This window comes from Procambarus clarkii, chromosome 26 (genome assembly GCF_040958095.1).
Source record: "Procambarus clarkii isolate CNS0578487 chromosome 26, FALCON_Pclarkii_2.0, whole genome shotgun sequence".
NCBI classification, from domain to species: domain Eukaryota; kingdom Metazoa; phylum Arthropoda; class Malacostraca; order Decapoda; family Cambaridae; genus Procambarus; species Procambarus clarkii.
In genome coordinates this window covers 38,159,270-38,186,205 of record NC_091175.1, presented here as the reverse complement: position 1 = coordinate 38,186,205, position 26,936 = coordinate 38,159,270, and the positions used below count along the sequence as shown (strand labels likewise).

Genomic DNA, 26,936 nt, shown 5'->3' with positions numbered 1-26,936 from the left:
CTGAGCCAGCCAAGACTTGACCTGTGTAGGTATTAATACCTGCTGAAGGCCCCGGGGGTGACAAGAAGAACCGTATCTCCTTCATTCCAACACTATGAACGTTGAAAGGTGCGTTGTCTGAGCTTTGTGTATGGCGAGGCAGGTACAGTGTATGGGTGAGGGTGAGGGGAGGGTCGCCGCCGTCTCAGTGCTGCCACCTACCAGCCCCCAAGGCGGGGTACGGGGGGAAGGGGGGAGTGATGGGGGAGGCTCTCGAGCTGCCTACAGTGATGTTAGTGGAAAGTTAGTGCGTTCATAAGCAAATCGGTGAGTGTAGTGTTAAAAACAAAGTGCACTAGTGATTTCCCCGAGTGTTTGATAGTGTGTAACAAGTGTGACGGCGGCCTCCCCCGCGTGCCCCCCCTCCACCACCCCCGCCCGCCATCTTCCCCCACCCCGCTACCTGCGCCCGACCCAGCCAGCCGCCCATCAACACACAGCCTACCCACACACGGTGCCCAGGCCATGCCCAACTCCCCCAGGAGGGTAATGCTTGCCGTGTTACTCTCCACCTGGGAAGGAGAGGGTGCACTCAGTGGGCAGCCAGGCGTCATCACATCTAGGCATGGCACATGTCGCACCTGACACACAGCCTCTTTCCAGCCAAGAAGATGGCCACCCAAGAGGAAACTGTCAAGTGTGTGACAGACGGTATCGTCTCAATTCAAATGGAACTGTCCGCTATCATTCTCTCAATTCAGGTGGTTGTCTAGGGTCTAGGCGCCTGCCCCGGGGCAGTGACGATGGACAACCTGCTGCAGGAGCGAGGAACAATATCTCCCTCAACTTCATTTCAGCAGATAATCTGCTTGAAGCAATCAAAGCGACGTCCACCAGGACCTTGCCCCACATCCCCAAGGCTGCCCGTCATCAAGCAGCAGCCAAACTCACCAGTCTGCTGACAAAAGTCAACAATGCTCCCAGAACCTCTGGATCGTGGCACAATCTCCTTCTATTTGGGAATGCGTGCCTAGCATTACCGCCCAGGAGAGACAAGTCATTAGCAACCTCTGTAATCAGGGCACTTAATGAATTCCCCAGAGCAGACAACCTGGTCCGCCTCCCCCCTCGTGCCAAGAACACCAGCCGCAGGACGACCAACAATAACTCATCTGAGAACCACAAAATGAGAGCACAGATCACCAGGAAAATAGAAGAGGGCAATACCACAGGTGCCATCAGAATCATGACCAGCGATGACACTATTGCCCCCAGGAACGCCACGACAGCAGAGGCTCTTCAAGACAAACACCCACCCAGAGCCCCCGACAGCAGCAGGGATCCTCAGGAAAACAATGCTGGCATAGAACCCTTGACTGTTCGAGAATCTGAGGTGTACAAAGCAGCCATGTCTTTCCCAACAGGTTCAGCAGGGGGCTTTACAGGCCTAAGACCCCAGCACATCAAACAAATGCTGAACCCGGTGCTTGGAGATGCTGCAAAGGACCTTCTAGTGGAACTTACCAGATTCTCCAACATGTGTTTGGCTGGCGGCATCCCTGAGGACATCAGGCCTGTCTTTTATGGAGCAGCACTCTGTGCTCTAAAGAAGAAAGATAGGGGTATCAGGCCCATTGCCGTTGGCAACACCCTCCGACGCCTTGTAGCTAAGGCTGCAGTGAGATCTATCAGCCAGGAAGCAGCCACCTTGCTGAAACCTCATCAGCTCGGGTTTGGGATTCCCCTAGGTTGTGAAGCTGCAGCACATGCAGCGCGGGCTTACATTGTTGATCTCCCGGACCAGAAGGCACTAGTAAAGCTTGACTTCAAAAATGCCTTCAATCAAGTCAGACGAGACGCTGTCCTCAGGGCTGTACACAACCATTTCCGTCCCCTTTACCCATTCATCCGATCGTGCTACAGTGGGGACTCTAAGCTTCTTTTTGGGGAGCATGAAATAAACTCCTGTGAAGGTGTCCAACAAGGTGACCCCTTAGCCCCCCTCCTTTTCTGCCTAGCTATCAAAGAGGTCACTGATAGTCTGACAAGCGAGCTAAACATCTGGTACCTGGATGATGGCACTCTAGCTGGAACTCCGGAAACCATTTTGGAGGATATAAGGAAAATCCAGGAGCAGGGAGCAGCCTTAGGCCTCATTCTCAATGCATCCAAATGTGAAATAATCTCCCGCAACCCAGACATCACTGGGCAAATACAAAATGTTCTTCCAGACATTCTCGTTGTCGAGCCACCGGACTGCACTCTCCTGGGTGCCCCCATTGGCCCACGAGCAATCGAGGAGGTCCTGGTTGCAAAAATCACTGACCTCTAGAGATAATGCAGGACATGATTGACAAGATTGATGCCCACGATGCTCTCTTTCTCCTTACAAGATGCCTGTCTCTCCCTAAGTTGACCTACTTTCTGAGATGTTCTCCATCCTACAGCAGCCCTAAGTTAAATGTGTATGACACCCTTCTGAGGTCCATGCTGGTGAAAGTCCTGAACCTGCCATTGGACGACTCTCAGTGGGAGCAAGCAACCCTTCCTGTAAGACTCGGCGGCCTTGGTGTCCGCACAGCCTCCCAAATTGCTCTACCAGCCTTCCTTTCCTCCTCTCATGCATCGCACGACCTCATCAGAGATATTTTACCTGCAACTCTGAGAGATTCAGCAGGAATACACGATCCTGCTTTCACTGAATGTTCAAATCAGTGGGATGTTCTTGCAGCCCCAGCAACCATTATAGAGCCAACAAAACAACACAAACAGTCCGGCTGGGACCACCCTCTAGTGGAAAAAGTAGCTGATGCCATGCTCAGCGTCGCAACATCAGACAAGGAGAAAGCCCGCCTCAGAGCAGTGCGTGCCCCCCATGCAGGAGACTTCCTCCTGGCAGTACCCATGTCAGCAATGGGCACGCGCCTAGATCCAGAATCCCTTCGTGTAGCAGTGGCCCTCCGCCTTGGTGCCCCAATTCACACTGAATACAAGTGTATTTGCAACAGGGTGGAAGCAGACCAATACGGACTGCATGGGTTGCATTGCGAAAGCACAAAGGGCTGGCATGCAAGACACAACGAGGTCAATGACATCATCAAGAGAAGCCTCGTCTCAGCTGGGTGCCCAGCGGAGAGAGAACCTCGCATCCTAGGGGTCCAAAACCTGGATTTCCCCGCACTTCGCCCTGATGGCATCACCATATACCCATGGAAGGAGGGTAGACAGTTGGTGTGGGATTACACATGTGTATCCACCCTGGCTGACACCTATGTACACTTCGGAGCTGATCAAGCAGGTGGGGCGGCCAAGCACAGGGAAACAGCAAAATCACTGAAGTACAGGCGACTGGAAGGTCAATACCTCTTTGTTCCCATAGCGTCTGAGACGCATGGCCCCTGGGGCAAGAGTGCCTTGGGATTTCTCAAGGAATTGGGTTCCAAGCTCATTGACGTCACCAGAGACCCAAGGGCTTCCAGTTTTTTATTTCAGCGTCTCAGTGTGGCGATCCAGAGGGGAAATGCTTGCTGTGTCCTCGGTTCCTGTCCAGAAGCGGAGGAGCTTCAAGAGATCCATAACCTTTAGGCATTTGTCTTGTATGTTTTGTAACCTTTAAATACACAATAAAGGAAAAAAGAAAAAAAAAAGGGAAGGGGGTGGTAGGAGAAAAGCACACAGAAACTGTATTGGAGGGGACCTACATTCCCTCCAATGCGTTATGTGTGGTTTCCTCCGAGGCTATGGGTCCCCCTTCTTCCAGCCAGAGGTGGTACTCCCTTCCCTATTGTAAAAAAAAAAAAAAAAAAAAAAAAAAATATATATATATATATATATATATATATATATATATATATATATATAAACTGAAAACTCACACCCCAGAAGTGACTCGAACCCATACTGCCAGGAGCAACGCAACTGGTTTGTACAGGGACGCCTTAATCCGCTTGACCATCACAACCGGACATAAGGAAGTGATAGCCGAAGTTATTTGAACCACTTCCCCGCCGGTACTCGGTTGGTAATCTTGGGCATAGCATTTTATCAAATCACCTCATTTTTTTGGGCAACACGTGAGGAACACAAATGCCATTCGTGATGGTCAAGCGGATTAAGGCGTCCCTGTACATACCAGTTGCGTTGCTCCTGGCAGCATGGGTTTGAGTCACTTCTGGGGTGTGAGTTTTTAGTTGCATATAGTTCTGGGGACCATTCAGGCTTGTTCGCATTTGTGATCCTCACGTTCCTTCCCCTTCATATATATTATATATATATATATATATATATATATATATATATATATATATATATATATATATATATATATATATATATATATATATATATATGTATATATATATGTATGTATATATATATATATATATATATATATATATATATATATATATATATATATATATATATATATATATATATATATATATTTATATGTCGTACCTAGTAGCCAGAACGCACTTCTCAGCCAGTCTCCAAAGATTGTTAATCTTCACTTGTGGTTTATGCAAGTATAGGCTTATAGCATGGACACGAGTTCTCTCACATTGACAGTGGCTTGATGAAAAACGCAGACTAACCTCACACTTATCTGGTGTCCTCGGGAAGTGGAGATATTTGAGATGTATATATATCTCGAAGTCTCTACTTCTTTTGTTGGGTCTGATGGTGTAGTGGGTTAAAGCGTACTAGTTATGGCAGCTACTGGAAGGTAGTTGTGCTTTCTGGGTTCGAGTCCCACTGGTGGGTGTTGTCCAAAGATTGTTAATCTTCACTTGTGGTTTATGCAAGTATAGGCTTATAGCATGGACACGAGTTCTCTCACATTGACAGTGGCTTGATGAAAAACGCAGACTAACCTCACACTTGTCTGGTGCCCTCGGGAAGTGGAGATATTTGGGATGTATATATATCTCGAAGTCTCTACTTCTTTTGTAGGGTCTGATGGTGTAGTGGGTTAAAGTGTACTAGTTATGGCAGCTACTGGAAGGTAGTTGTGCTTTCTGGGTTCGAGTCCCACTGGTGGGTGTTGTCCAAAGATTGTTAATCTTCACTTGTGGTTTATGCAAGTATAGGCATATATATATATATATATATATATATATATATATATATATATATATATATATATATATATATATATATATATATACATATATATATGTATATATATATACACATATATATATATATATTTACATATATATATATATATATATATATATATATATATATATATATATATATATATATATATATATGTCGTACCTAGTAGCCAGAACGCACTTCTCAGCCTACTATGCAAGGCCCGATTTGCCTAATAAGCCAAGTTTTAATGAAATTATATATTTTCTCTAATTTTTTTCTTATGAAATGATAAAGCTACCCATTTCATTATGTATGAGGTCAATTTTTTTTATTGGAGTTAAAATTAACGTAGATATATGACCGAACCTAACCAACCCTACCTAACCTAACCTAACCTATCTTTATAGGTTAGGTTAGGTTAGGTAGCTGAAAAAGTTAGGTTAGGTTAGGTTAGGTAGGTTAGGTAGTCGGATAACAATTAATTCTTGAAAACTTGGCTTATTAGGCAAATTGGGCCTTGCATAGTAGGCCGAGAAGTGCGTTCCGGCTACTAGGTACGACATATATATATATATATATATATATATATGTCGTACCTAGTAGCCAGAACTCACTTCTCAGCCTACTATTCAAGGCCCGATTTGCCTAATAAGCCAAGTTTTCCTGAATTAATATATTTACTATAATTTTTTTCTTATGAAATGATAAAGTAACCCTTTTCTCTATGTATGAGGTCAATTTTTTTTTATTGGAGTTAAAATTAACGTAGATATATGACCGAACCTAACCAACCCTACCTAACCTAACCTAACCTATACTTATAGGTAAGGTTAGGTTAGGTAGCCAAAAAAAGCTAGGTTAGGTTAGGTAGGTTAGGTAGACGAAAAAACATTAATTCATTAAAACTTGGCTTATTAGGCAAATCGGGCCTTGAATAGTAGGCTGAGAAGTGCGTTCTGGCTATTAGGTACGACATATATATATATATATATATATATATATATATATATATATATATATATATATATATATATATATATATATATATATATATATATATGTCGTACCTAGTAGCCAGAACGCACTTCTGAGCCTACTATGTATGGCCCGATTTGCCTAATAAGCCAAGTTTTCCTGAATTAATATATTTTCTCTAATTTTTTTCTTATGAAATGATAAAGCTACCCATTTCAATATGTATGAGGTCAATTTTTTTTTATTGGAGTTAAAATTAACGTAGATATATGGCCAAACCTAACCAACCCTACCTAACCTAACCTAACCTATCTTTATAGGTTAGGTTAGGTTAGGTAGCCGAAAAAGTTAGGTTAGGTTAGGTTAGGTAGGTTAGGTAGTCGAAAAAACATTAATTCATGAAAACTTGGCTTATTAGGCAAATCGGGCCTTGCATAGTAGGCTGAGAAGTGTGTTCTGGCTACTAGGTACGACATATATATATATACATTCTTCTCTTGGCTATTTAGCCATTATGCACACCTCAGTGTTATACAGATACTGCAGCCAGCTCGCTGCCTACTGTACATTTTGTACACTGCAGTCAATACGTTGTTTTGAAAGATATACTGTATATATATATACATATATATATATATATATATATGTATATATATATATATATATATATATATATATATATATATATATATATATATATATATATATATATATATATATATATATATATATATATATATATATTTTGCAGTAGTATACTGTTAACATTCTTCTCTTGGCTATTTAGCCATTATGCACACCTCAGTGTTATACAGATACTGCAGCCAGCTCGCTGCCTACTGTACATTTTGTACACTGCAGTCAATACGTTGTTTTGAAAGATATACTGTATGACCTTATCTTTTTTAGCCAATCTTTCTAACCTTAGCCAATCGTTCTAATCTTAGCCAATCTTTCAAAATCGGAGTTTCCAGAAGTTTTACCCTGAAACAAAGAGAAAACTCATCGTGTTGCGACAATCCTGGCAATGCTTCACAGCTATACCACAGGTAACTAGGGAATTTACTCTAAATTTAATGTTACAGAACTAATGCTGACCCGAACCTGGAGACTGTGGCGGACCGTACTGGTTGTAAGGCGTACACCGTCAACGACAACGACCAGTCCAGCATGCTGAACGATGCCTTCCAGTCCACTCTCACCCGCCAACCCAGCATAGCTCTCCAGTTCACCGATATTCTGGTCAGTTTTCTCCCACAAATACTTTATCTCTATTTCAGAAGCATTTTTTATAGATTGTTCACTACCAAAGAATTCACTCAACTGCTGACAACTTCACAAGACATCTAATAATCACTGTCTGATTTGGGTCAAGACTTTTCTTACTCAAAATAACGCATTTGTTATCTATTCTGGTAACCTAATAGGTAGTTAATTACTCTTTTTTTCCTTTATTATCAACAGTAGGTCTAAATAAAACAAATTTCAGATTCTGTTCCTGACATTTTTACTTTTTATAACTAATTAATTGTTGTTTATCTCTCGCTGTTCTTAAGGGAGATAACCAGAGCACCTTCCTCTCTGAAGCAATCCTTCACTCCTCCAGAAATATGCATATATGTAAACAATTCATGATTAACTATTTCTTGCTTTGCTGAGCCTCTACAATGCTATTCTTAGTCTACTAATTTATTTTATGCTTGCCTCTCTCCGTCCTCCATCAAGGTCTTGCCTCTCTCCGTCCTCCATCATGCTCTTGCCTCTCTCCGTCCTCCATCATGGTCCTGCCTCTCTCCGTCCTCCATCATGCTCTTGCCTCTCTCCGTCCTCCACCATGCTCTTGCCTCTCTCCGTCCTCCATGATGCTCTTGCCTCTCTCCGTCCTCCATCATGCTCTTGCCTCTCTCCGTCCTCCATCATGGTCCTGCCTCCCTCCGTCCTCCATCATGCTCTTGACTCTCTCCGTCCTCCATCATGGTCCTTCCCCTCTCCGTCCTCCATCATGGTCCTGCCTCTCTCCATCCTCCATCATGGCCCTTCCTCTCTCCGTCCTCCATCATGCTCTTGCCTCTCTCCGTCCTCCATCATGCTCTTGACTCTCTCCGTCCTCCATCACGGTCCTGCCTCTCTCCGTCCTCCATCATGCTCTTGACTCTCTCCGTCCTCCATCACGGTCCTGCCTCTCTCCGTCCTCCATCATGCTCTTGACTCTCTCCGTCCTCCATCACGGTCCTGCCTCTCTCCGTCCTCCATCATGGTCCTGCCTCTCTCCGTCCTCCATCATGGTCCTGCCTCTCTCCGTCCTCTATCATGGTCCTTCCCCTCTCCGTCCTCCATCATGGTCCTGCCTCTCTCCATCCTCCATCATGGTCTTGCCTCTCTCCGTCCTCCATTATGCTCTTGCCTCTCTCCGTCCTCCATCATGCTCTTGACTCTCTCCGTCCTCCATCATGCTCTTGACTCTCTCCGTCCTCCATCATGCTCTTGACTCTCTCCGTCCTCCATCATGCTCTTGCCTCTCTCCGTCCTTGTGGGAACCGACCTGTGAGATATATATTTATTTAATTTATATGAATTTAAATAGAATTTATATTTACGTTAATTTATATATTTCGATAGCAATTTGTATGATGTTAAATGGACTGTATTTCTACAATAATCTCACAAATCGATCCACTACACATTAGGGGGGTTTATATTGAATTTATATATATGCAGCCAATCAAACTACAGTATTAAACTACATACATTAGTATACATTGAGGAGGTTCCTTATCTTATTACACAGCAGGCTTAGTCCACCAGATATAACTAGGATGTAGACACCAAATTTCCTCGTGTGAGGCAGGTTCCGTCACCCAGTAACTGATACACAAAGTTTGCTTCCTCTTCTTGACCTTTCAAAGGCACTAGCTGTAAAGCTAGAATCCTAATATATGACAGCTATATCAGAGAAAACACTGTACAATGAATCAGATAAGGACCAAGGCTAAATTACCTTTTATTAAGAGGCTGTTCGCATTCTAACCGGTTCGCCCTATCTACTGACATTAATGGCCAAAAATGATTAGATAAATGGGTTTCAGCAGAACACTTCCCTTGTGATTGTTGACAGCGTGTTGATGATGGCAGACCTTTGGTTTCCATAACACTTCGTCCAAGAGAAATTAACAGGAGCCGAATTTGCTCCCTGCCTCAGGTCTAACAACAATGACTGACCATTCCTTCACTACTACTGACGCTACTGGCCTACATTGTCCAGATATCAGAAAGTGATGGAAGGATCACATTTACTCTATTTTAATACTGATAATTAAATTAATTCAAATGAGATGTTTTTATGATGTAAAAGTTCAAAGACTAATGTATTTAAGAATAATTCCCAGCAGAATAGCTGGTGAATTTATAATAGTATGTGGCAATGATATCCCGTTTTCTATAGACGGAAAGTTCCACTACAAGTTACATTTTCTATGGGTAACTTGTGTATACAACGCAGCAATATTATCTGCAATTGCATTGTTATTATTAAATGGTGTCGGATTTTCCGACAGTCCTCCATCATGGTCTTGCCTCTCTCCATCCTCCATCATGGTCCTTCCTTTCTCCGTCCTCCATCATGGTCCAGCCTCTCTCCGTCCTCCATCATGCTCTTGCCTCTCTCCGTCCTCCATCATGGTCTTGCCTCTCTCCGTCCTCCACCATGCTCTTGACTCTCTCCGTCCTCCATCATGCTCTTGCTTCACTCCGTCCTCCTCCATGCTCTTGACTCTCTCCGTCCTCCATCATGCTCTTGCCTCTCTCCGTCCTCCATCATGGTCTTGCCTCTCTCCGTCCTCCATCATGGTCCTGCCTCTCTCCGTTCTCCATCATGCTCTTGAGTCCCTCCGTCCTCCATCATGGTCTTGCCTCTCTCCTTCCTCCATCATGCTCTTGCCTCTCTCCGTCCTCTATCATGCTCTTGCCTCTCTCCGTCCTCCATCATGCTCTTGACTCTCTCCGTCCTCCATCATGGTCCTGCCATTCTCCGTCCTCCATCATGGTCCTGCCTCTCTCCGTCCTCCATCATGGTCCTGCCTCTCTCCGTCCTCCATCATGGTCCTTCTTCTCTCCGTCCTCCATCATGCTCTTGCTTCACTCCGTCCTCCACCATGCTCTTGACTCTCTCCGTCCTCCATCATGGTCCAGCCTCTCTCCGTCCTCCATCATGGTCCTGCCTCTCTCCGTCCTCCATCATGCTCTTGCCTCTCTCCGTCCTCCATCATGGTCCTGCCTCTCTCCGTCCTCCATCATGCTCTTGCCTCTCTCCGTCCTCCATCATGGTCCTGCCTCTCTCCGTCCTCCATCATGGTCTAGCTGATGTCCACAAAAAAAATCCTTACCATACATAATTTCTCAGATTTACTTCATTTATTTCCTTAAGCTGTCTGGAAATCCCCATTAAAGCTTTCATTTGGGAGATACCTGCGTCACTGAATATTTGTCCCTAAACATTATCTCTGGCAAGCAAGGCTGTGTTCATTGCCCTTCTCGTTTATAACAATTTGCTCGTTGTACCTTCCTTCATCAGTAAAGTTTTAATTGTTTGACATATTAATATTTCAGATCTATGAATCTCCTACGAAATATACTACTGATTCTTCAGTGAGTGATACGTTTACTGTGGACAGCAGCGTGGGGAAGAACCTCATCTTCAGGCTTCAGACAAGCAGCAAGAATCATGTCGTGAGCCCCCCGCGCCTGATTGACCCCGATGGCTCCGTCACAAGTGTCACTGATTTTGATGATATTAGTCTGGTGTGGAGTGTCACTCTCCCAGAAGCAAAGGTGCGCGAATACCTCACTTGAGTTTTTATGTGTGCATATAGCTACCTGTATAGCCTCATGTATAGTGTGTGATAGTGGAGAACTAACTTTAGATCCTGGCCTTTGCCTGTTACATAACAATTAATTCTGATCCCACCTCTTGTGTATAACCGTGCCCATTTTGATATGTATGTCCTCGTCCAGATCCCACCCTATGTATGTGTCCTCGTCCAGATCCCACTCTTTGTGTGTGTCCTCGTCCAGATCCCACCCTTTGTGTGTGTCCTCGTCCAGATCCCACCCTTTGTGTGTGTCCTCGTCCAGATCCCACCCTTTGTGGATGTCCTCGTCCAGATCCCACCCTTTGTGTATGTCCTCGTCCAGATCCCACCCTTTGTGGATGTCCTCGTCCAGATCCCACCCTTTGTGTATGTCCTCGTCCAGATCCCACCCTTTGTGTGTGTCCTCGTCCAGATCCCACCCTTTGTGTGTGTCCTCGTCCAGATCCCACCCTTTGTGGATGTCCTCGTCCAGATCCCACCCTTTGTGTATGTCCTCGTCCAGATCCCACCCTTTGTGGATGTCCTCGTCCAGATCCCACCCTTTGTGGATGTCCTCGTCCAGATCCCACCCTTTGTGTATGTCCTCGTCCAGATCCCACCCTTTGTGTGTGTCCTCGTCCAGATCCCACCCTTTGTGTGTGTCCTCGTCCAGATCCCACCCTTTGTGGATGTCCTCGTCCAGATCCCACTCTTTGTGTGTGTCCTCGTGTCTTTCTCCCTTCATCGCAATTTGAGTTTTTGTTCAGTTTGTCGATGGCTCTGAATATCTTGTTTATTCAACCCATCCTCCTTTTGTAGATAGTACTTTTTGGAATTATGTGGACCATCATACATGTTTTGACGTAATGGACAATTATGTAGTAGAGATTGGTAATATTCAGTTTACAGCGTCCAGAAAAAAATAAAGTTAAAAACCAACCTGAAATATTTTCTAGGCCTATTAGGCCTAGAAAATAACTATACTCTATTGGGCCTCAGATAGCGTGAATTAGGTCAGAGATGTTAGGCTAGGAGATGTTGTTTTATTTGCAACATTAATACAAAAATATTTCCAGTTTGTCCAAATTCAATCATACCAAATTCTACTTTCGTATTGTCTGTCACGTCACATGATCATGTCTCCCTCAGGGACTAATCTGGTGAAAACGCTTCCAGCCACCGTACATCTCATGTAATAACAGACGACACTTGTTTTTGTTGTAGGTAATTTTGAAGCTGTGTATGGCGTTAGCCTCGTCTATTGCTCGTACACTCAAGTAATGCATCGGTTTACCCCCACAACATATTTGCATATTTACCTTTCATCTGTTGTTACTTGTAGTATTTATACTCATCCCTGAATAGCCATTTCTTCTATTGCATTATTGTGAGGTTTGAGTTTCTCAATAATTTACCCCAGTCACCTATATTTCGGAACTTTCTCGATTTGCATTTTGTTCCTTGTGTAGTGAAGGTTCCCCACCAGCACTGCCCACTTACACCGGTTTCACAATGGTCTATTGACAGCAGCCTCGTCCAGGTTCCTGAATGCAACTTAAGTATTTGCCAGCTTAGTGTATATTTGCTCATGTGATTTTATTTTTGTGCATTTTCAGTAATAGGCTTGGAATTCATTTTATCATTTCTAACTGACGGAGATGCCATCCTCCTGGTATTTTTTCTTGCTTACATTCTCATTGCTATGCTTTTATTGGGGTTACAATCTAGCATCCACCTGGCAGACTAATTCAGGAACATCTTTAGGGCTTCCAGAGGCATTCTGGCTATAATGCACTCAAATCCTTCTCATTTTGCACATCTGCAGCATAATGGCTCCTGCGGTCGGTTCACAACAGGTTCGATTTTTGCGGGCCGTTATATTTTTTATTTATTGTGCACCACATACTCATCCTATGAGCGGTAGCGTAAAAATTATCACACAGAACACAAAGATCATAATCAGACATCAACGGTTATTCTTACATTATCCATTGCAACTCATTTGCCCCCCTTATATCTACAATGACAGATGGTAACAGACATCTCTCACTGCAACTTGCATATATTAACAACTAGATGGGTTATCCGGCAGTGCCAGGTGTCTCTTTCTCTCTCTCCTCTCCCTCTTTAACAAATGTTCCCCTCTCCCTTTCTCTCTCTATTCCTTCTCCCCCACTCCCCCACCTCCTTCCTGAATTGTGTGCAATATAGTTTTTTCACTCTTTAATCCTATTCTGCCTCATGTGTTAAATTTTGTCATCACTAATTGGTTCACACCTCTTCAGTCAGTCCTATCCCCACCTCTTTATCCTCATATTGTACCCATGTGCTACATAGTCATGCTGGCTTAGTACTCCTGATAATTACCTTACCCAGAGCGTGCGTGGCAATGCGAGCGGGAGTAAAAGTGGTAGAATATTTTTTTCATGACAGCAAAGGACTTCACTTGGAAGCATTACTTACACTGTTGTATCACTGGAAGGTCGGCACCTGGACGTGGGAAGCCAGCCTGGATAAGGACAAATTTAACTCAGTGAAGGTGTCCATCACAGCCAGACAGCGAGATCCCAACGCGCCGCCCATCACTACCAGAGTCTGGGTGAGAGTAGTATTTAGTACGCCAATGGCGAAGCATTTTGGGTTTTCCGAAGTTTTGTCAGTGGCGTAGTACTTTTTCCATCAACCTCGGAACTTCGTCACTGGCGTAGTTATTTTTAGTTACTTCGACGACGCTCGGGTACAGCTATCCCTAATGTTCAATGATGTCATCAGCCAGCTTCCCTCAATAAGTTCGTTTTCTATAATGGCATAATTAATCCCATTTGCCATAATTGCATATTAATCCCATTTTCATGGATTGCATATTTAATCCCATTTTCATATTTTTCCCAATTTTCAATATCTGAATATTTCTAGTTAAATGATTGCATTTTAAACATAATAATGAAAGTGCAGAAGACCTATTGGGACTATTCAGTATCACCTATTTATTTGTGTCCACGTTAAACCAATCATTAACGACCACAATGAAATGGAATAAAATTTTGGAACCATTACTCATCACATTGAATTCTCCATAGGTATTACATTTAATAACAATATTCACCAAGTGATAAGACTAGCTAACCCAAACCTAACCTCATCGAGGGTTTAAAAATACACATTTTGTTACATTTAAAACAATTAATTATTATTATTATTATTGTTTGCATTTGTAGTTATGGCAAAATACAATAGGGAAGCACAATATTTTAGATGACAATCTCAGTAATTAAAGTTCTGGATAATTGCAGGGAGATCTACAGCAGCTCCTCAACCATTTAGATTGTGGTTAATTTCCAATAATAATAACAACAACAACAACAACAACAATTATGCAAAAACATTTGGCAACTCAGCAAGATTTGGCTATAAACAAAGATACTGTCATTCACAAACCTCGAAAATACATAAAATCCTAATATTTCTCCACAAATTAGTTAACCTGTTTCCAAACAGTCGTATATACATACATTGACTCGTTCTATGTATGAACATAGACACAAAGGGATTAGGCTCGTTCCTCTCAATGTTTGCTGATGATACAAAAATTATGAGGAGGATTAAGACAGAAGATCATAGTATGAGGCTACATGATGACCTAGACAAACTCAAGGAATGGTCCAACAAATGGCTACTAAAGTTCAACTCATGTAATAGTGAAGTGATGAAATTCGGCGGAGAAAATAGGACGCCAGACACTGGATACCAAATAGGAAAGGAAGTCCTTCACGAAACGGACAAGGAGAAAGATCTAGAAGATGATATCACGCCAAACCTCTCTCCTGAAACCAACATAAAAAGAATAGCATTGGGGCGTGTGCGAGGCTGGCTAACATCAGAACTGCCTTCAGGAACCTGTTTAAGGAACCTTTCAGAACCTTATATATCACATATGCAAGGCCACTTCTGGAGTATGCAGCCCCAGCATGGAGCCCATAACTTGTCACGCACAAGATGAAGCTATAAGAGTTCAGAGGTATGCCATGAGGCTAGTCCCTCTATCGGTTGTACAAACTATGAAGCGTAAGTTATGAGGAAAGCCTCCGTTAACTGCACCTCACGTCGCTGGAAGACAGAAGAGCTCGGGGAGACATGATCACCACATACAAATTCTCAGGCGAATTCACTGGGAAGACAAGGATGTACTATATTAACATGGGCGGTACACGCACCAGGGGACACAGGTGGATGCTGAATACCCATATGAGCCACAGAGACAATAGAAAAAACTTTTTCAGTGTAGTAGTTAATAAATGGAATGCACTAGGAAGTTATGTGGTGGAGGCTGAGTCCATATAGTTTCAAATGTAGAGCTCGAGAAGCTCGGGAATCATTGAGAGGTGGGACAAAAGAGCCAAAACTCAACCTCTGAAAGCACAACTAGGTGAGTACAACTCGTTGATTATATTCAGTCAAACAAATATACACACATATATATGTGTGTACATATATATGGCCCATTTGAGGCGGGACCAAAGAGCCAGAGCTCAACCCCAGCAAGCACAATTAGGTGAGTACCTACCTACATACATGCATACATTTATATAGGGCGGACTGCATTTTTTGGACTGTCGGAAAGCCTTTGACACAGTACCCCATAAAAGGCTGATGCATAAGCTGGAGAAACAGGCAGGAGTAACTGGTAGGGCGCTCCAGTGGATAAGGGAGTACCTAAGCAATAAGAAGCAGAAAGTTACTGTGAGGGGGTGAGACCTCAGATTGGCGTGAAGTCACCAGTGGAGTCCCACAGGGCTCTGTACTCTGACCTATCTTGTTTCTGATATACGTAAATGATCTCCCAGAGGGTATAGACTCATTCCTTTCAATGTTTGCTTAAGACACCAAAATTATGAGAAGGATTAAGACAGAGGAGGACAGCTTGAACTGTCCAGGTTCAAAAAGACCTGGACAAGATGCAGGAATCGAACAAATGGTTATTAAAGTTTAACCCAAGCAAATGTAATATATTGAAGATAGGTGTAGGGACAAGGAGACCAGATACAATAGGTATCATTTGGCAGAAGAAATACTTCAAGAGTAAGAGAGAGAGAAAGACCTGGGGGTTGATGTCACGCCAGACCTGTCCCCTGAAGCCTATATCAAGAGGATAACATCAGGATATGCCAGGCTGGCTAACATAAGAATAGCCTGTAGAAACTTGTATAAAGAATCATTCAAAACTCTGTGTACTACATATGTCAGACCAATCCTGGAGTATGCGGAGCCAGCATGGAGCCCATATCTAGTCAAGCATAAGACCAAACTGGAAAAGGTTCAAAGGTTTGCCACCAGCCTAGTACCCGAAATGTGAGGTATGAACTACGAGGAGAAACTACGGGAATTGAACCTCACGTCTCAGGGAGACAGAAGAGTTATGTGGGATATGATCATCACATACAAAATTCTCAGAGGAGTTGATAGGGTTGATAAAGACTGACTATTTAACACAAGGGGCACACGCACTAGGGGACACACACACAATTGAATGCCCAAATGTGCCACAGAGATATTATAATTTGTTTTATGTGTCAGATTAGTAGACAAATAGAATGCATTAGAAAGTGATGTGGTGGAGGTAGACTCCATACACAGTTTCAAGTGTAGATATAATAGAGCCCAATAGGCTCAGGAACCTGTACACCAGTTGATTGACAGTTGAGAGGCGGGGCCAGAGAGCTAAAGTTCAACCCCCGCAAGCACAACTAGGTAAGAACATACAAACATACATATATGCATACATATATACTTGTGTTTGTAAATCACGAAAATTACCACATGATGAAAAATGTGAGTGTCAGACCTCGAAGGAAGAATTGAAACAGGAATTTCCTTAAGTACTTTCGTATTTAATAATACATCTTCAAAAGGGTTTGAAGATGAAGATATTAGATATTACCCCTTCTGAAGATGTATTCATCTGAAGATATTACTCTTCTGAAGATGCATTAATAAATACGAAAGTACTTAAGGAAATTCCTGTTTCAATTCTTCCTTCGTGGTCTGACACTGTCACATATATACTTTATATTCACATTGTCAATAGCCCATTTTTTCGTCAGTTTCACCACTATTTAATCGGATTTAATTGATTCATCCTGAAACCGTTGAAATTATAAGCCAGATACTAGACAAAAAAATGAGGTTTACTTTCAACCCAATAATCTTTCAATTGCAAATACCCATAATATTTATGCAGTTCAATATGTACGATATCCCTGTTATTTAAGTATGTCCAAACTATGGCTAACTACTCTTATAAATTCAAAGACAACAATTATAATAATTACATGTATAAATATATGCATAGCTAGGGATGCTGAGTTTCTAAGTATGCTGAGTATGCTAAGATGTAATAACAGTTGATTGCCATACCCACAAAATAACACGCTTGAACATACAACAGAAACACACAAAATCAAAACATACAACAAAAATAAATAAAATCAAAACATACCACATAAAATGCATACATTTACAAGTATAATATCACATTTTACACACAAAATATGACATTCACACAAAATATTTGAAGTACACTCAGAGTATGACATTTATACAAAGTATGGTATTTGCACAAGTATAACAAATTGCAGACGAGGAGTTACAATAACGTAGCTGAAATATGTTGACCAAACCACACACTAGAAAGTGAAGGGACGCCAAAGTTTCGGGAAACGTCGACGATTACAAACACACAAACTACTTGAAAATGGTCCAGGACGGACCGAAACGTCGAAAGTCCCTTCACTTTCTAGTGTGTGGTTTGGTCCACATATAACAAATTTCATATGAGGTTGTACAGTCAAAATGGACTTTCACAAAAATTACTCAACTTCATAAACATTACTTTCACAAAATATTTACGCACTATAAAAAAACAAATACTCTTCCACAGGAAGACCATTTTTTAATTACAACACATACAGAACTTACACAAATACACAATTTATGCTAAAAATAATTGCTTTAGTTCCACTACATAAGTAAAGCACAACTATATACACAACTAGCACTAAAACAATTAATGCACAAACTTCATAAATACATACACACAACTACCACAAATACACAATTGGACAGTGCATATACAATTACAAAACATGGACAATTAATTTACAACTTGCACAATTAATACACATCTTTGCACAATTAATACACAACTTGCACAATTACAATCAATACATAACTGCTTCAAATACACAATTCGGACATATACAATAAAAATCATGCACAATTAATACACAAGTTGTACAATTAATGCACACCTTGTACAATTAATACACATATTGCACAGTTCATACTCGCACAAAAACAATCAATAACCTACTAGCACAAATACACAATTTGCAGAAATAATAAATAACTTGAACAATTATTAAACAACTTGCACAAAAAACTTGCAAAAATATAATCAATAACATAGTTTGCACAGAAATTTACTAGAAATGTGTACAACATCAATAGTAATATACCAAGTTTAACCGAAAATGGCCCCATAAAAGGCATTCAATTTCACAGATATATATCCTATATCTGGCAGCGCTGTATTCGAAGCTAATAATCCTCATCCATACTCATATATTTCAAAAGATATTTTACAAATAATTTATGCTTAACTGTCGCCAGTATTTCCCAATTTATATCCATAGTTTTATAATAAATACATATCCCTTTTTACATCCACTCCGTCCATAAGTCTTATTGGATTTAGCCTTAGTTATGTAATGTTAGGACTGGTTGGGATAGGTTAGGACAAGTTGGGTTAAACTAGGACAGGTTGGGTTAGGTTATGACATGTTGGGTTAGGTTATGACATGATGGATTAACTTAGGACAGGTTGGGTTAAATCAATATAGGTTGTGTTAGGTTAAGTCTGTAAATTTATGTTAATTCAAGCAAATGTACTATATTCTATCAAAATGTATCCTATTAGAACATGTACTTAGCTAAATCTAGCAAAATTCTACTTGTCCTACCCTAATTTTCCCAAACTCGAACTAACATAAGCCAAACAAAGTAAATATAAGAACCCATATCCTTACATATAAGCCTATGTGACTTTCCTACATTCATTACAAGAACTAACTATAACTCGAATCATATTAGGCTAATTTACACTATTTTCTGAAGAAGGTGGATCATTACCCTTAAGATATTATATATCCTACCCTACACTACCTTATCTAACCTGACCTAACACAACCAAAGCTAGATTTTAATGAAATTGGCAAAATTTATGCTGTCCCACCTAAGTTTTACCTAATTTAAGACAATTTCCACCAAATTTATCGAAATTTACCGTATCATGATACAACCAAAGCCAAATTTAACTAAGTTTAACCTACCCCATCTACTTTAATGTCTATTTTTTATATCCAATCATCGCATATCATACCTCATTCTCACGACAATTTCATAGTAATAGTGCTATGTCCATCTAGCTATTTCCAATATCCAGATGTGTTTTTCTAGCATCAGTCCTACCATACCAGACATAACCTAACCACAGTCAAAGCCAAATTTTATGCAAATTTGAGTCAATTCCACTAAATGTACCCTAATTATAACAAACCAAAGCTGAATTTAATTAAATACAACTAATCATATTACAACCAAACGCTGAATTTGATTGTTAGATCTGTTATGATCTATTATCAACATCCAGTCTTTGCATAACATATCCCATTCTCAAGACCATTTCATAGTGTTAATGCTGTGTCCGTCTGGATATTGCCAATATCCAGACGTATTTTTCTAGCATCAGTCCTACCAAAACTGACCTAACCCATCCCAACCTAACCTAACCCAAGCTAAATTTAGCGAATTTATCCCAATTCAAGTCAATTCTGCTAATTTTGTCCTAATTTTGTTAAATCAAAGCCAAATCCTACTAACTGTTCCTAAGTGCATCACATCCTGAGCTGAAGTTAACTATTAGTGTTTAATGTCTACTTCCAACTTCCATTCCACCCTGGATTACAGCTGAATTTTGCGAATATATTCTTAGAAGTGTGTTGTTACTGGGTATTTTCCTCATATTTCTACAACTCAAACACCTGAAATCTAAGCCTTAATATAATATATACACAGGAAAGTGTTGATTTTGGATATAAACCTAACTGACCTGTACCTAGCCTTCCTAGATCACTGTTCGATAATGCAACTATATTTCAAGGAAAGTGTTTGTTTTTATGTATAAACTTAGCCACCCTGTACCTAATCTGCTTGTATATTTGTTCAATATTGCAACTATACTGATAGGAAGGTTGTCTTCAGTATAAACCAAACTGACCTGTACGTAACCTGCATCGATCTACATTCAATATTACATCTATATTGTCAGGAAAGTGTTTGTTTTTACCCATCAACTCAGCCTCCCTGTACCTAACCAGCCTGGATTTTGTTAAATATTGTATCTATATTCTTAGAAAAGTGTTTGTGTTTTTGATATAAAACTAACAGACCTCTGCCTAACCTGCCTGGATCTGACTTGAATAATGCAATTTAATTGTTAAGAAAGGGTTGATTTTGGGTACAAACCCAACTCTCCTGTATCTAACCCACTTGGATCATTGTTGAATTTTGTATATATATTTTTAGAAAAGTGTTGGTTTTTGGATATAAATGTAACAACCTGTGCCTAATCTGATTGTATCGTTTGTTCAATACTGCAATTTCATTCTTAAGAAAGGGTTGACTTCGGAATTATACCTAACAGACCTATACCTATCCTGCTTGGATCTTTGTTGAATATTGTATTTATATTCTTAGAAAAGTGTTGTTTTTTGGTAATAAACCTAACTGCCCCGTCTCTAACCTGCCTGGATCTATGTTCCATATTGTTGGTATATTGTTAGGAAACTGTTGTGTTTTACAAATCAACTCAACAACCCCTGTATCTAACCTGCCAGGATCTTTGTTCAATATTCCTATTATTCCTGGCAATATTTGGTTTTAAGGGGCCATATTACGAAATATGCAATAAATGAAAACTGGTTCGATTTTAATCAAACTTCTTTGACTAGTTGTATACGAAATTGGGTTCAACTGGTCCACGTCTCAGCATCGTAGCGTAAATTGGAAGGAAGAAAACAAATATGGAATTATGTGTCAAAAAAAATCTAAAATGGTAAAAAATTTACATCAAACACAAGTGTCAACTGAAATCATGTCTATGACAGCTATCACAATAGCATATAATGAAGTATTTTAAGATTTAGTTTTATGCAAAAAAAAAAGGATTTTTTTTCTTGAATTTGTGTCTCTTATTTTTTTTTATCGGGCGATTTGCATGAATGTTGTACACCTTACAGAACGTATGCCTATCTGTAAGGGTGCAAATATTGGAGGGAATTCGTTGATGTCAACCTCAACCACAGGTGGCAGAATCTTTGACTTTATTTATTGTCAAGTAACATAAAATTGACACCCCTCTTTCATTTTTTTCAACTTACATGAAATTCACACCTTGTATGTAGAGTGAACGTCTCTACAATCTCTATAAAATACTTTATTCCTAAGTTCATTTATTGATTTTATAAATATTTGCAAACATGATATATTGGCATAAATTTGGGGGAACTTTGACTATATGTGTTTGTAAAACTAAATATATTTTGGATAATCCTCCAAATTCAAATCCTTTATTATATACTAATGTGATAAATGAGTGTAATAGAAATGGTTTCATTTGAAACTTGTGGTTGTAATGAATTGAAAATGTGTAAAATTCGATGAAAAAAGTACCAAAAAATAATTCCTCCCTTTCTATTTAGGGTGCGATACTGAAACATAGGACAGTTGCAGCTCTTTTTGATATAGAACTAGTAAAAAAATTTGATTGAACAACTTTTAATTTACTATAATACGGCGTCTTAAACATGGATTCAGCATCCCTGAACCTAACCTGCTTTGAGCAAATGCATCATATTTTTTGGAAAGTGATTTTTTAAATCAATCCAACCGCCCTGGACCTCACCTCTGATAATAGGATCTTTGTTCAATATTGCTTCCTATTCTTAACAATGTTTTTATTTTTGGGGGGACATTGGTTTTACATGAATACAACCAACCCATCCTAGCCTAACCTCTATTACCTTGGTTAATGAAAATATGTTATTATTGGGCATTTTCTCTACAACATTTCAACTTAACCAAGCTTAACCTTCATTATATACCTGAATCAGAACTCCATTTTACATCATATTTTTTATAAAGAGATATGATTCACTATATCTTTAGCATTACCATAACCAAATTTTCCTTAACCTGACCCATAACTATGGGATTTATATCCCACTCCCTAACTTCGAAGTTATACTATATATTTAAGCAAGGAATATATTTTCACATTATCCTAATATATCCCGAAATACCCCTAATTAACACCAATTTATGTGATATTATCTTAATTTATCCTCAATTTGCCCTAATTTATGATATATTATGCTCAATTACTACAGTTGAGAAAATGTAGGGTCTTTAAATTTTGTACATATGAGGCTAGTAACATTTTGAAGTTTAAGAAATTTGGGATGGGTTGAGGGGGGAGGGTAACTTAGATTATGTTAATGGCATAGATATAGTGAATCATATCACTTTCCTAAGAATATAATGTAAAATGGAGTTCAGATCCAAGTATATGAGGTTAGGTTAATGTTGGTTAAGTTGAACTGATGTAGAAAAAATGCCCAATAATAACACATTTTCATTAATCAAGGCAATAGAGGTTAGGGTGAAATGAGTTGGCTGCATTGTTGTATAGCCAATCTTCAAAAAAAGGATACATGGTTAGGAATAGTATGCAATATTGAACAAAGATCCTAGTATCAGAGGTTAGGTTCAGGGTGGCTGGGTTGATGCAAAAATAAGTATTTTTGCATCAACCCAAACGCCATATTTTTGCATCAACCCAACCGCCTTATTTTTGTATCAACCCAACCAAAAATAGGGTACCTTTGCTCAAGACAGGCTAGGTACAGGATGGCTGAGTAGATGTCCGAAAACAAAACATTGCCAGGAATATTGAACAAAGATCGAAGCATGTTAGGTATATGGTGGATAAGTTGACGTGTAAAAACAAACATTTTCCAAACAATATAGCTACAATATTGAACATAGATCCAGACAGGATAGGTACTGGTCTGATATATCCAAAATTAACCCTTTCATTATAATATTTTTTATTGAAGGACAGGTCAGTGGTGGTTCAGTTGTAGTAATATGAGGAAAATACCCAGTAACAGCACACTTTTAAGAATAAATTCGCAAAAATCACCTGTAACCCGGGGTGGAATGAAAGTTGGAAGTAGACATTAGCAGCAGTGACAGTTAACTTCATCTCTGAATGTGATGTGCGTAGGTACGTTTAGTAGAATTTGGCTTTGGTTTGACATAAATAGGGAACATTTAGTAGAATTGACTTAAATTTAATAAATATGGTTCAATTTAGCTTTGGCTCTGTTAGGTTGGTTGAGTTTGGTTAGGTTAGGTTTGGTTGGGATATTTTAGGCTAGGTTAGGTTCGGTTTGGTTTGGTTGCCTTGATGCAAAAAAAAAAATCTGGATATTGGAAATAGCTAGATGGATACAGTACTAGTAGAGCAAAATGGCGTTGAGAATGGGGTAAGTTATGCAAAGACTGGATGTTGCTAATAGATGTTAACAGCTCTAACAGAGACATTCAGCTTTGGTAGTAATATGATTAGTTAAATTCAACTTTGGTTTGTTATAATTAAGGTAAATTTATTGGAATTAACTTAAATTGGGATAAATTTGGTTAAAAATTTAGCTTTGGCTGTGATAGGATAGGTTAGGTTAGTTTTGTTTGCAGTGATGCTAATACTTGTTTCTGGATGTAGAAAATGGCTAAGTAGACAGAGCAGTATCAGTCTTAAATGGTCTTGAGATTGGGATATGTTATGCGGTGACTGGATATTGGAAATAGGCATTAAATTTTAATGTATGGGTTAAATTTGGTTAAATTGGGCTTTGGTTGTGTTACGATATATCAAATTTAGATGGTTTGGATAATGTTTAGATGTTTGGATAAAATTGGTGGAAATTATCTTAAACTGTTTAAATTTAGGTAGGTAAGCTTAAAATTGGTCAACTTCAATAAAATCTAGCTTTGATTGTGTTAGGTCAGGCAAGGTTGTGTTAGATCAGGCTAGGTAAAGTTGTGTATGGTAAGATATAAAATATCATAAGGGTAATGAACTAGCTTGTTCAGGAAATAATGTATATTAGCCTATTGGGGTTTGAGTTATAGCCAGCTCTCATAATGGATGGAGAGAGGTCACATAGGCTTGTATGTGAGGATATGGGTGCCTATATTTAGTTAGTTTAGATTTTGTTAGGTAGAATTTGATAAAATATGGGTAATACATGTAGAGATTTGCTAGATTGTTAAATTTAGGTTTTAATAGGATGCATTTTGGTTGGATATAGTAAATATGAATCAGTTTAGTTGGATTTATAACTTATTGTTTAAATTTAGATGGGCAAGCCAAATTTAGATACATTCAGCTAGATTTTAGGTTCTGTTAGGTTGGATTAGGATGGGTTGGACCACCTTAGGTTGGGATAGGATATTATTGGTTTAGGTTGGCCAATATGGGTTTATATAGGAATTGATAGGATAACTTTTTGTGTGATATAACAATTTGCTTAAATTTATTTGAGCAAAATTTGTTTAACTTAAATATTTACTGACTTAACCAACCTGTCCTAACCTAACCCAACCTGTCCTTACCTAACCCAACCTCTCATAACCTAAGCCGTCCTAACCTAATATATCTAAGGTAAAATCCAATAATACTAAATATATATATGGGTGCCATGATTGGAGAGGATGTAACAAGGGGATATTAATATGGTAATAAAAATAATGGACATAAACTAGATGAATAGAATGGTTTAGCATAAATAATGTTGAAACGTTTATGGAAATATATGTGCGTTTGTGAGGACTGCGCTCTTAGGATGACAGACGTACAATTCATTTGTGAAATTACGACATTTATGGGTAGCAGGTTTTGGTTAAACTTAGCATATTGTAAATTATGTTCTAAACATATCCAGGAAAATATTGTGCAAATTGTGTATTAATTTACTAAGTTATGTGTGATTGTATTTGTTCAAATTGTACAGTGATTATAATCGTGCAAGTTGTATATAACTGTGCAGGTGGTATATTTGTACAGGTTATGTATTGATAGTATTTTTCACAAGTTGTGTGATGATTGCCTTTGTGTATTGATTATATTCCTGCTTGGGCAAGTTGCGCATTGTTTGTGCAAGTTGTGTATTTTGTATGTTTTGTAATTGTATTCTTGCGAATTGTGTAGTTGTGTATTTAAAGTATTTGTGCCAGATGTGTATTTAATGTATTTGTGCTCGATGTGTATTGATCGTACTTGTACTAGTTGTGTGTTGAATGAATTTGTGTAAATTGTTTATTAATTGTGCATATGTTAATTGTATTTGTTTGAATTGTGTAATTTGTGCCAGTTGTGTATTTTACGTATCTGCGCTAGTTATGTATTAATTGTATTTGTGAAAGTTGTGTAATAATTATGCAAAATATGTATTATTTGTGCAAGTTGTGTAGGTGTGCATGTTATGTAATTGTGTATGTGCGAATTGTGTATTTGTGCTCTTATGTATTGATCGTAATTGTGCAAGTTGTCTAATTATATAACAAGTTGTGTATTAATTGTGCAAACTGTATATTAGCTATGAAAGTTTTACAGAAATTACGTATGTTTTGTAATTGTACATGTGCGAATTATGTATTGATTATATTTGTGCTGGTTATATATATTGATTGTATTTGTGCAAGCTGTGTAATAATTCTGCAAGAAGTGTATTAATTGTGCAAGTTAACTATTAATTGTTTCTGTTTTGTAAGTTTATTTCTGCGAATTGTGTATTTGTGTAAGTTGTGTATTGATTGTATTTATGCAAGTTGCATAATAATTCTGCAAGATGTGCATTAATTGTGCAAGTTGACTATTAATTGTTTCTGTTTTGTAATTGCTTTTGTGCTAATTGTTTTTTTGTGTTAGTTGTGTGTGACTGTATTTATGCAGGTTGCGTATTAACTCTATTGGTGGAAATAGTGTATTTGTGCAAATAGCATATTTATGCAAGTTGTGTTTTTAATTGCTGAGCTATTGAGTATCTTCAAATTCGACCGAGCTATTTAGTAGTCTTAAGCCCACCTAGAGCCCAGGTGAATGGAATGTTTATGTCCAGCGAAGTGTTGGTGACAATTTATGTGACATGGGCGAGGATCACTAATTCCTCTGAGCTTCAGTAGTAGTCAGGGAAAGTTGAAAATTTTAGTTTGGCAGCAGGATGTTGTTTTTTGAATCTTTGCTTATTAAGACTACTGAATAGGTCGACCGATAGAGCTTCAACCTCACACGTGTGGGGTCTATGGTTTGAGTCTCCTAGAGCCCAGGTGAATGGAATATATGTTTGTGGTTTAGTATTTGGAGATTTCAACGGGAATTGTGTCACGATCTTTGTGTTCGGGACTTGGAGATAATAATGCTAAAGCGAGTGAGACTCTTGTCAGTCCAGACTCTGTGATATCTCATTTGTTTAATACGAATTGGAGGGAGGCTGTTTCATTCATTGTTTTGCTCAGTAAGCCATCTTTAGCTATACACTAAAAATATTGGTTACAAATATGTAATCTTTGGCTGGGGGAAACAAACAATATTTCTCACTTTTTATGGGTCTCTACTAAAAGAATTGGAACAAATAATTAGGCAAAGAGTAAAGTGTACCAGCAGATAAATGAACACAGTAAGGGTGCATTAATATAGCCTTCCGCATATTTCCCCTAAATGGGTGATATGATTGAAGGGCAGAGGTAGATAAACGGGTATGAAAGGGGGCATTAATTTGGGTATTTATTAGACATTAGGTAAGACATTGATAAATGTGAGCGTGAACATGTGCTATTTTCCTTGCTTCTTAT

At 39.3% G+C, this 26,936-nt stretch overlaps 1 protein-coding gene across 1 annotated transcript in view; it reads left to right on the top strand.

The window, feature by feature from the left end:
* Window positions 1-26,936, top strand: part of LOC123756883 (calcium-activated chloride channel regulator 1) — a 125,597-nt gene that overhangs the window by 75,012 nt on the left and 23,649 nt on the right. The window contains exons 11-13 of the mRNA XM_045740284.2: window positions 7,143-7,299; window positions 10,663-10,884; window positions 13,387-13,503. Of these exons, the coding sequence (XP_045596240.2) occupies window positions 7,143-7,299; window positions 10,663-10,884; window positions 13,387-13,503 (496 nt within the window). The remainder of the gene's footprint in view (window positions 1-7,142; window positions 7,300-10,662; window positions 10,885-13,386; window positions 13,504-26,936) is intronic.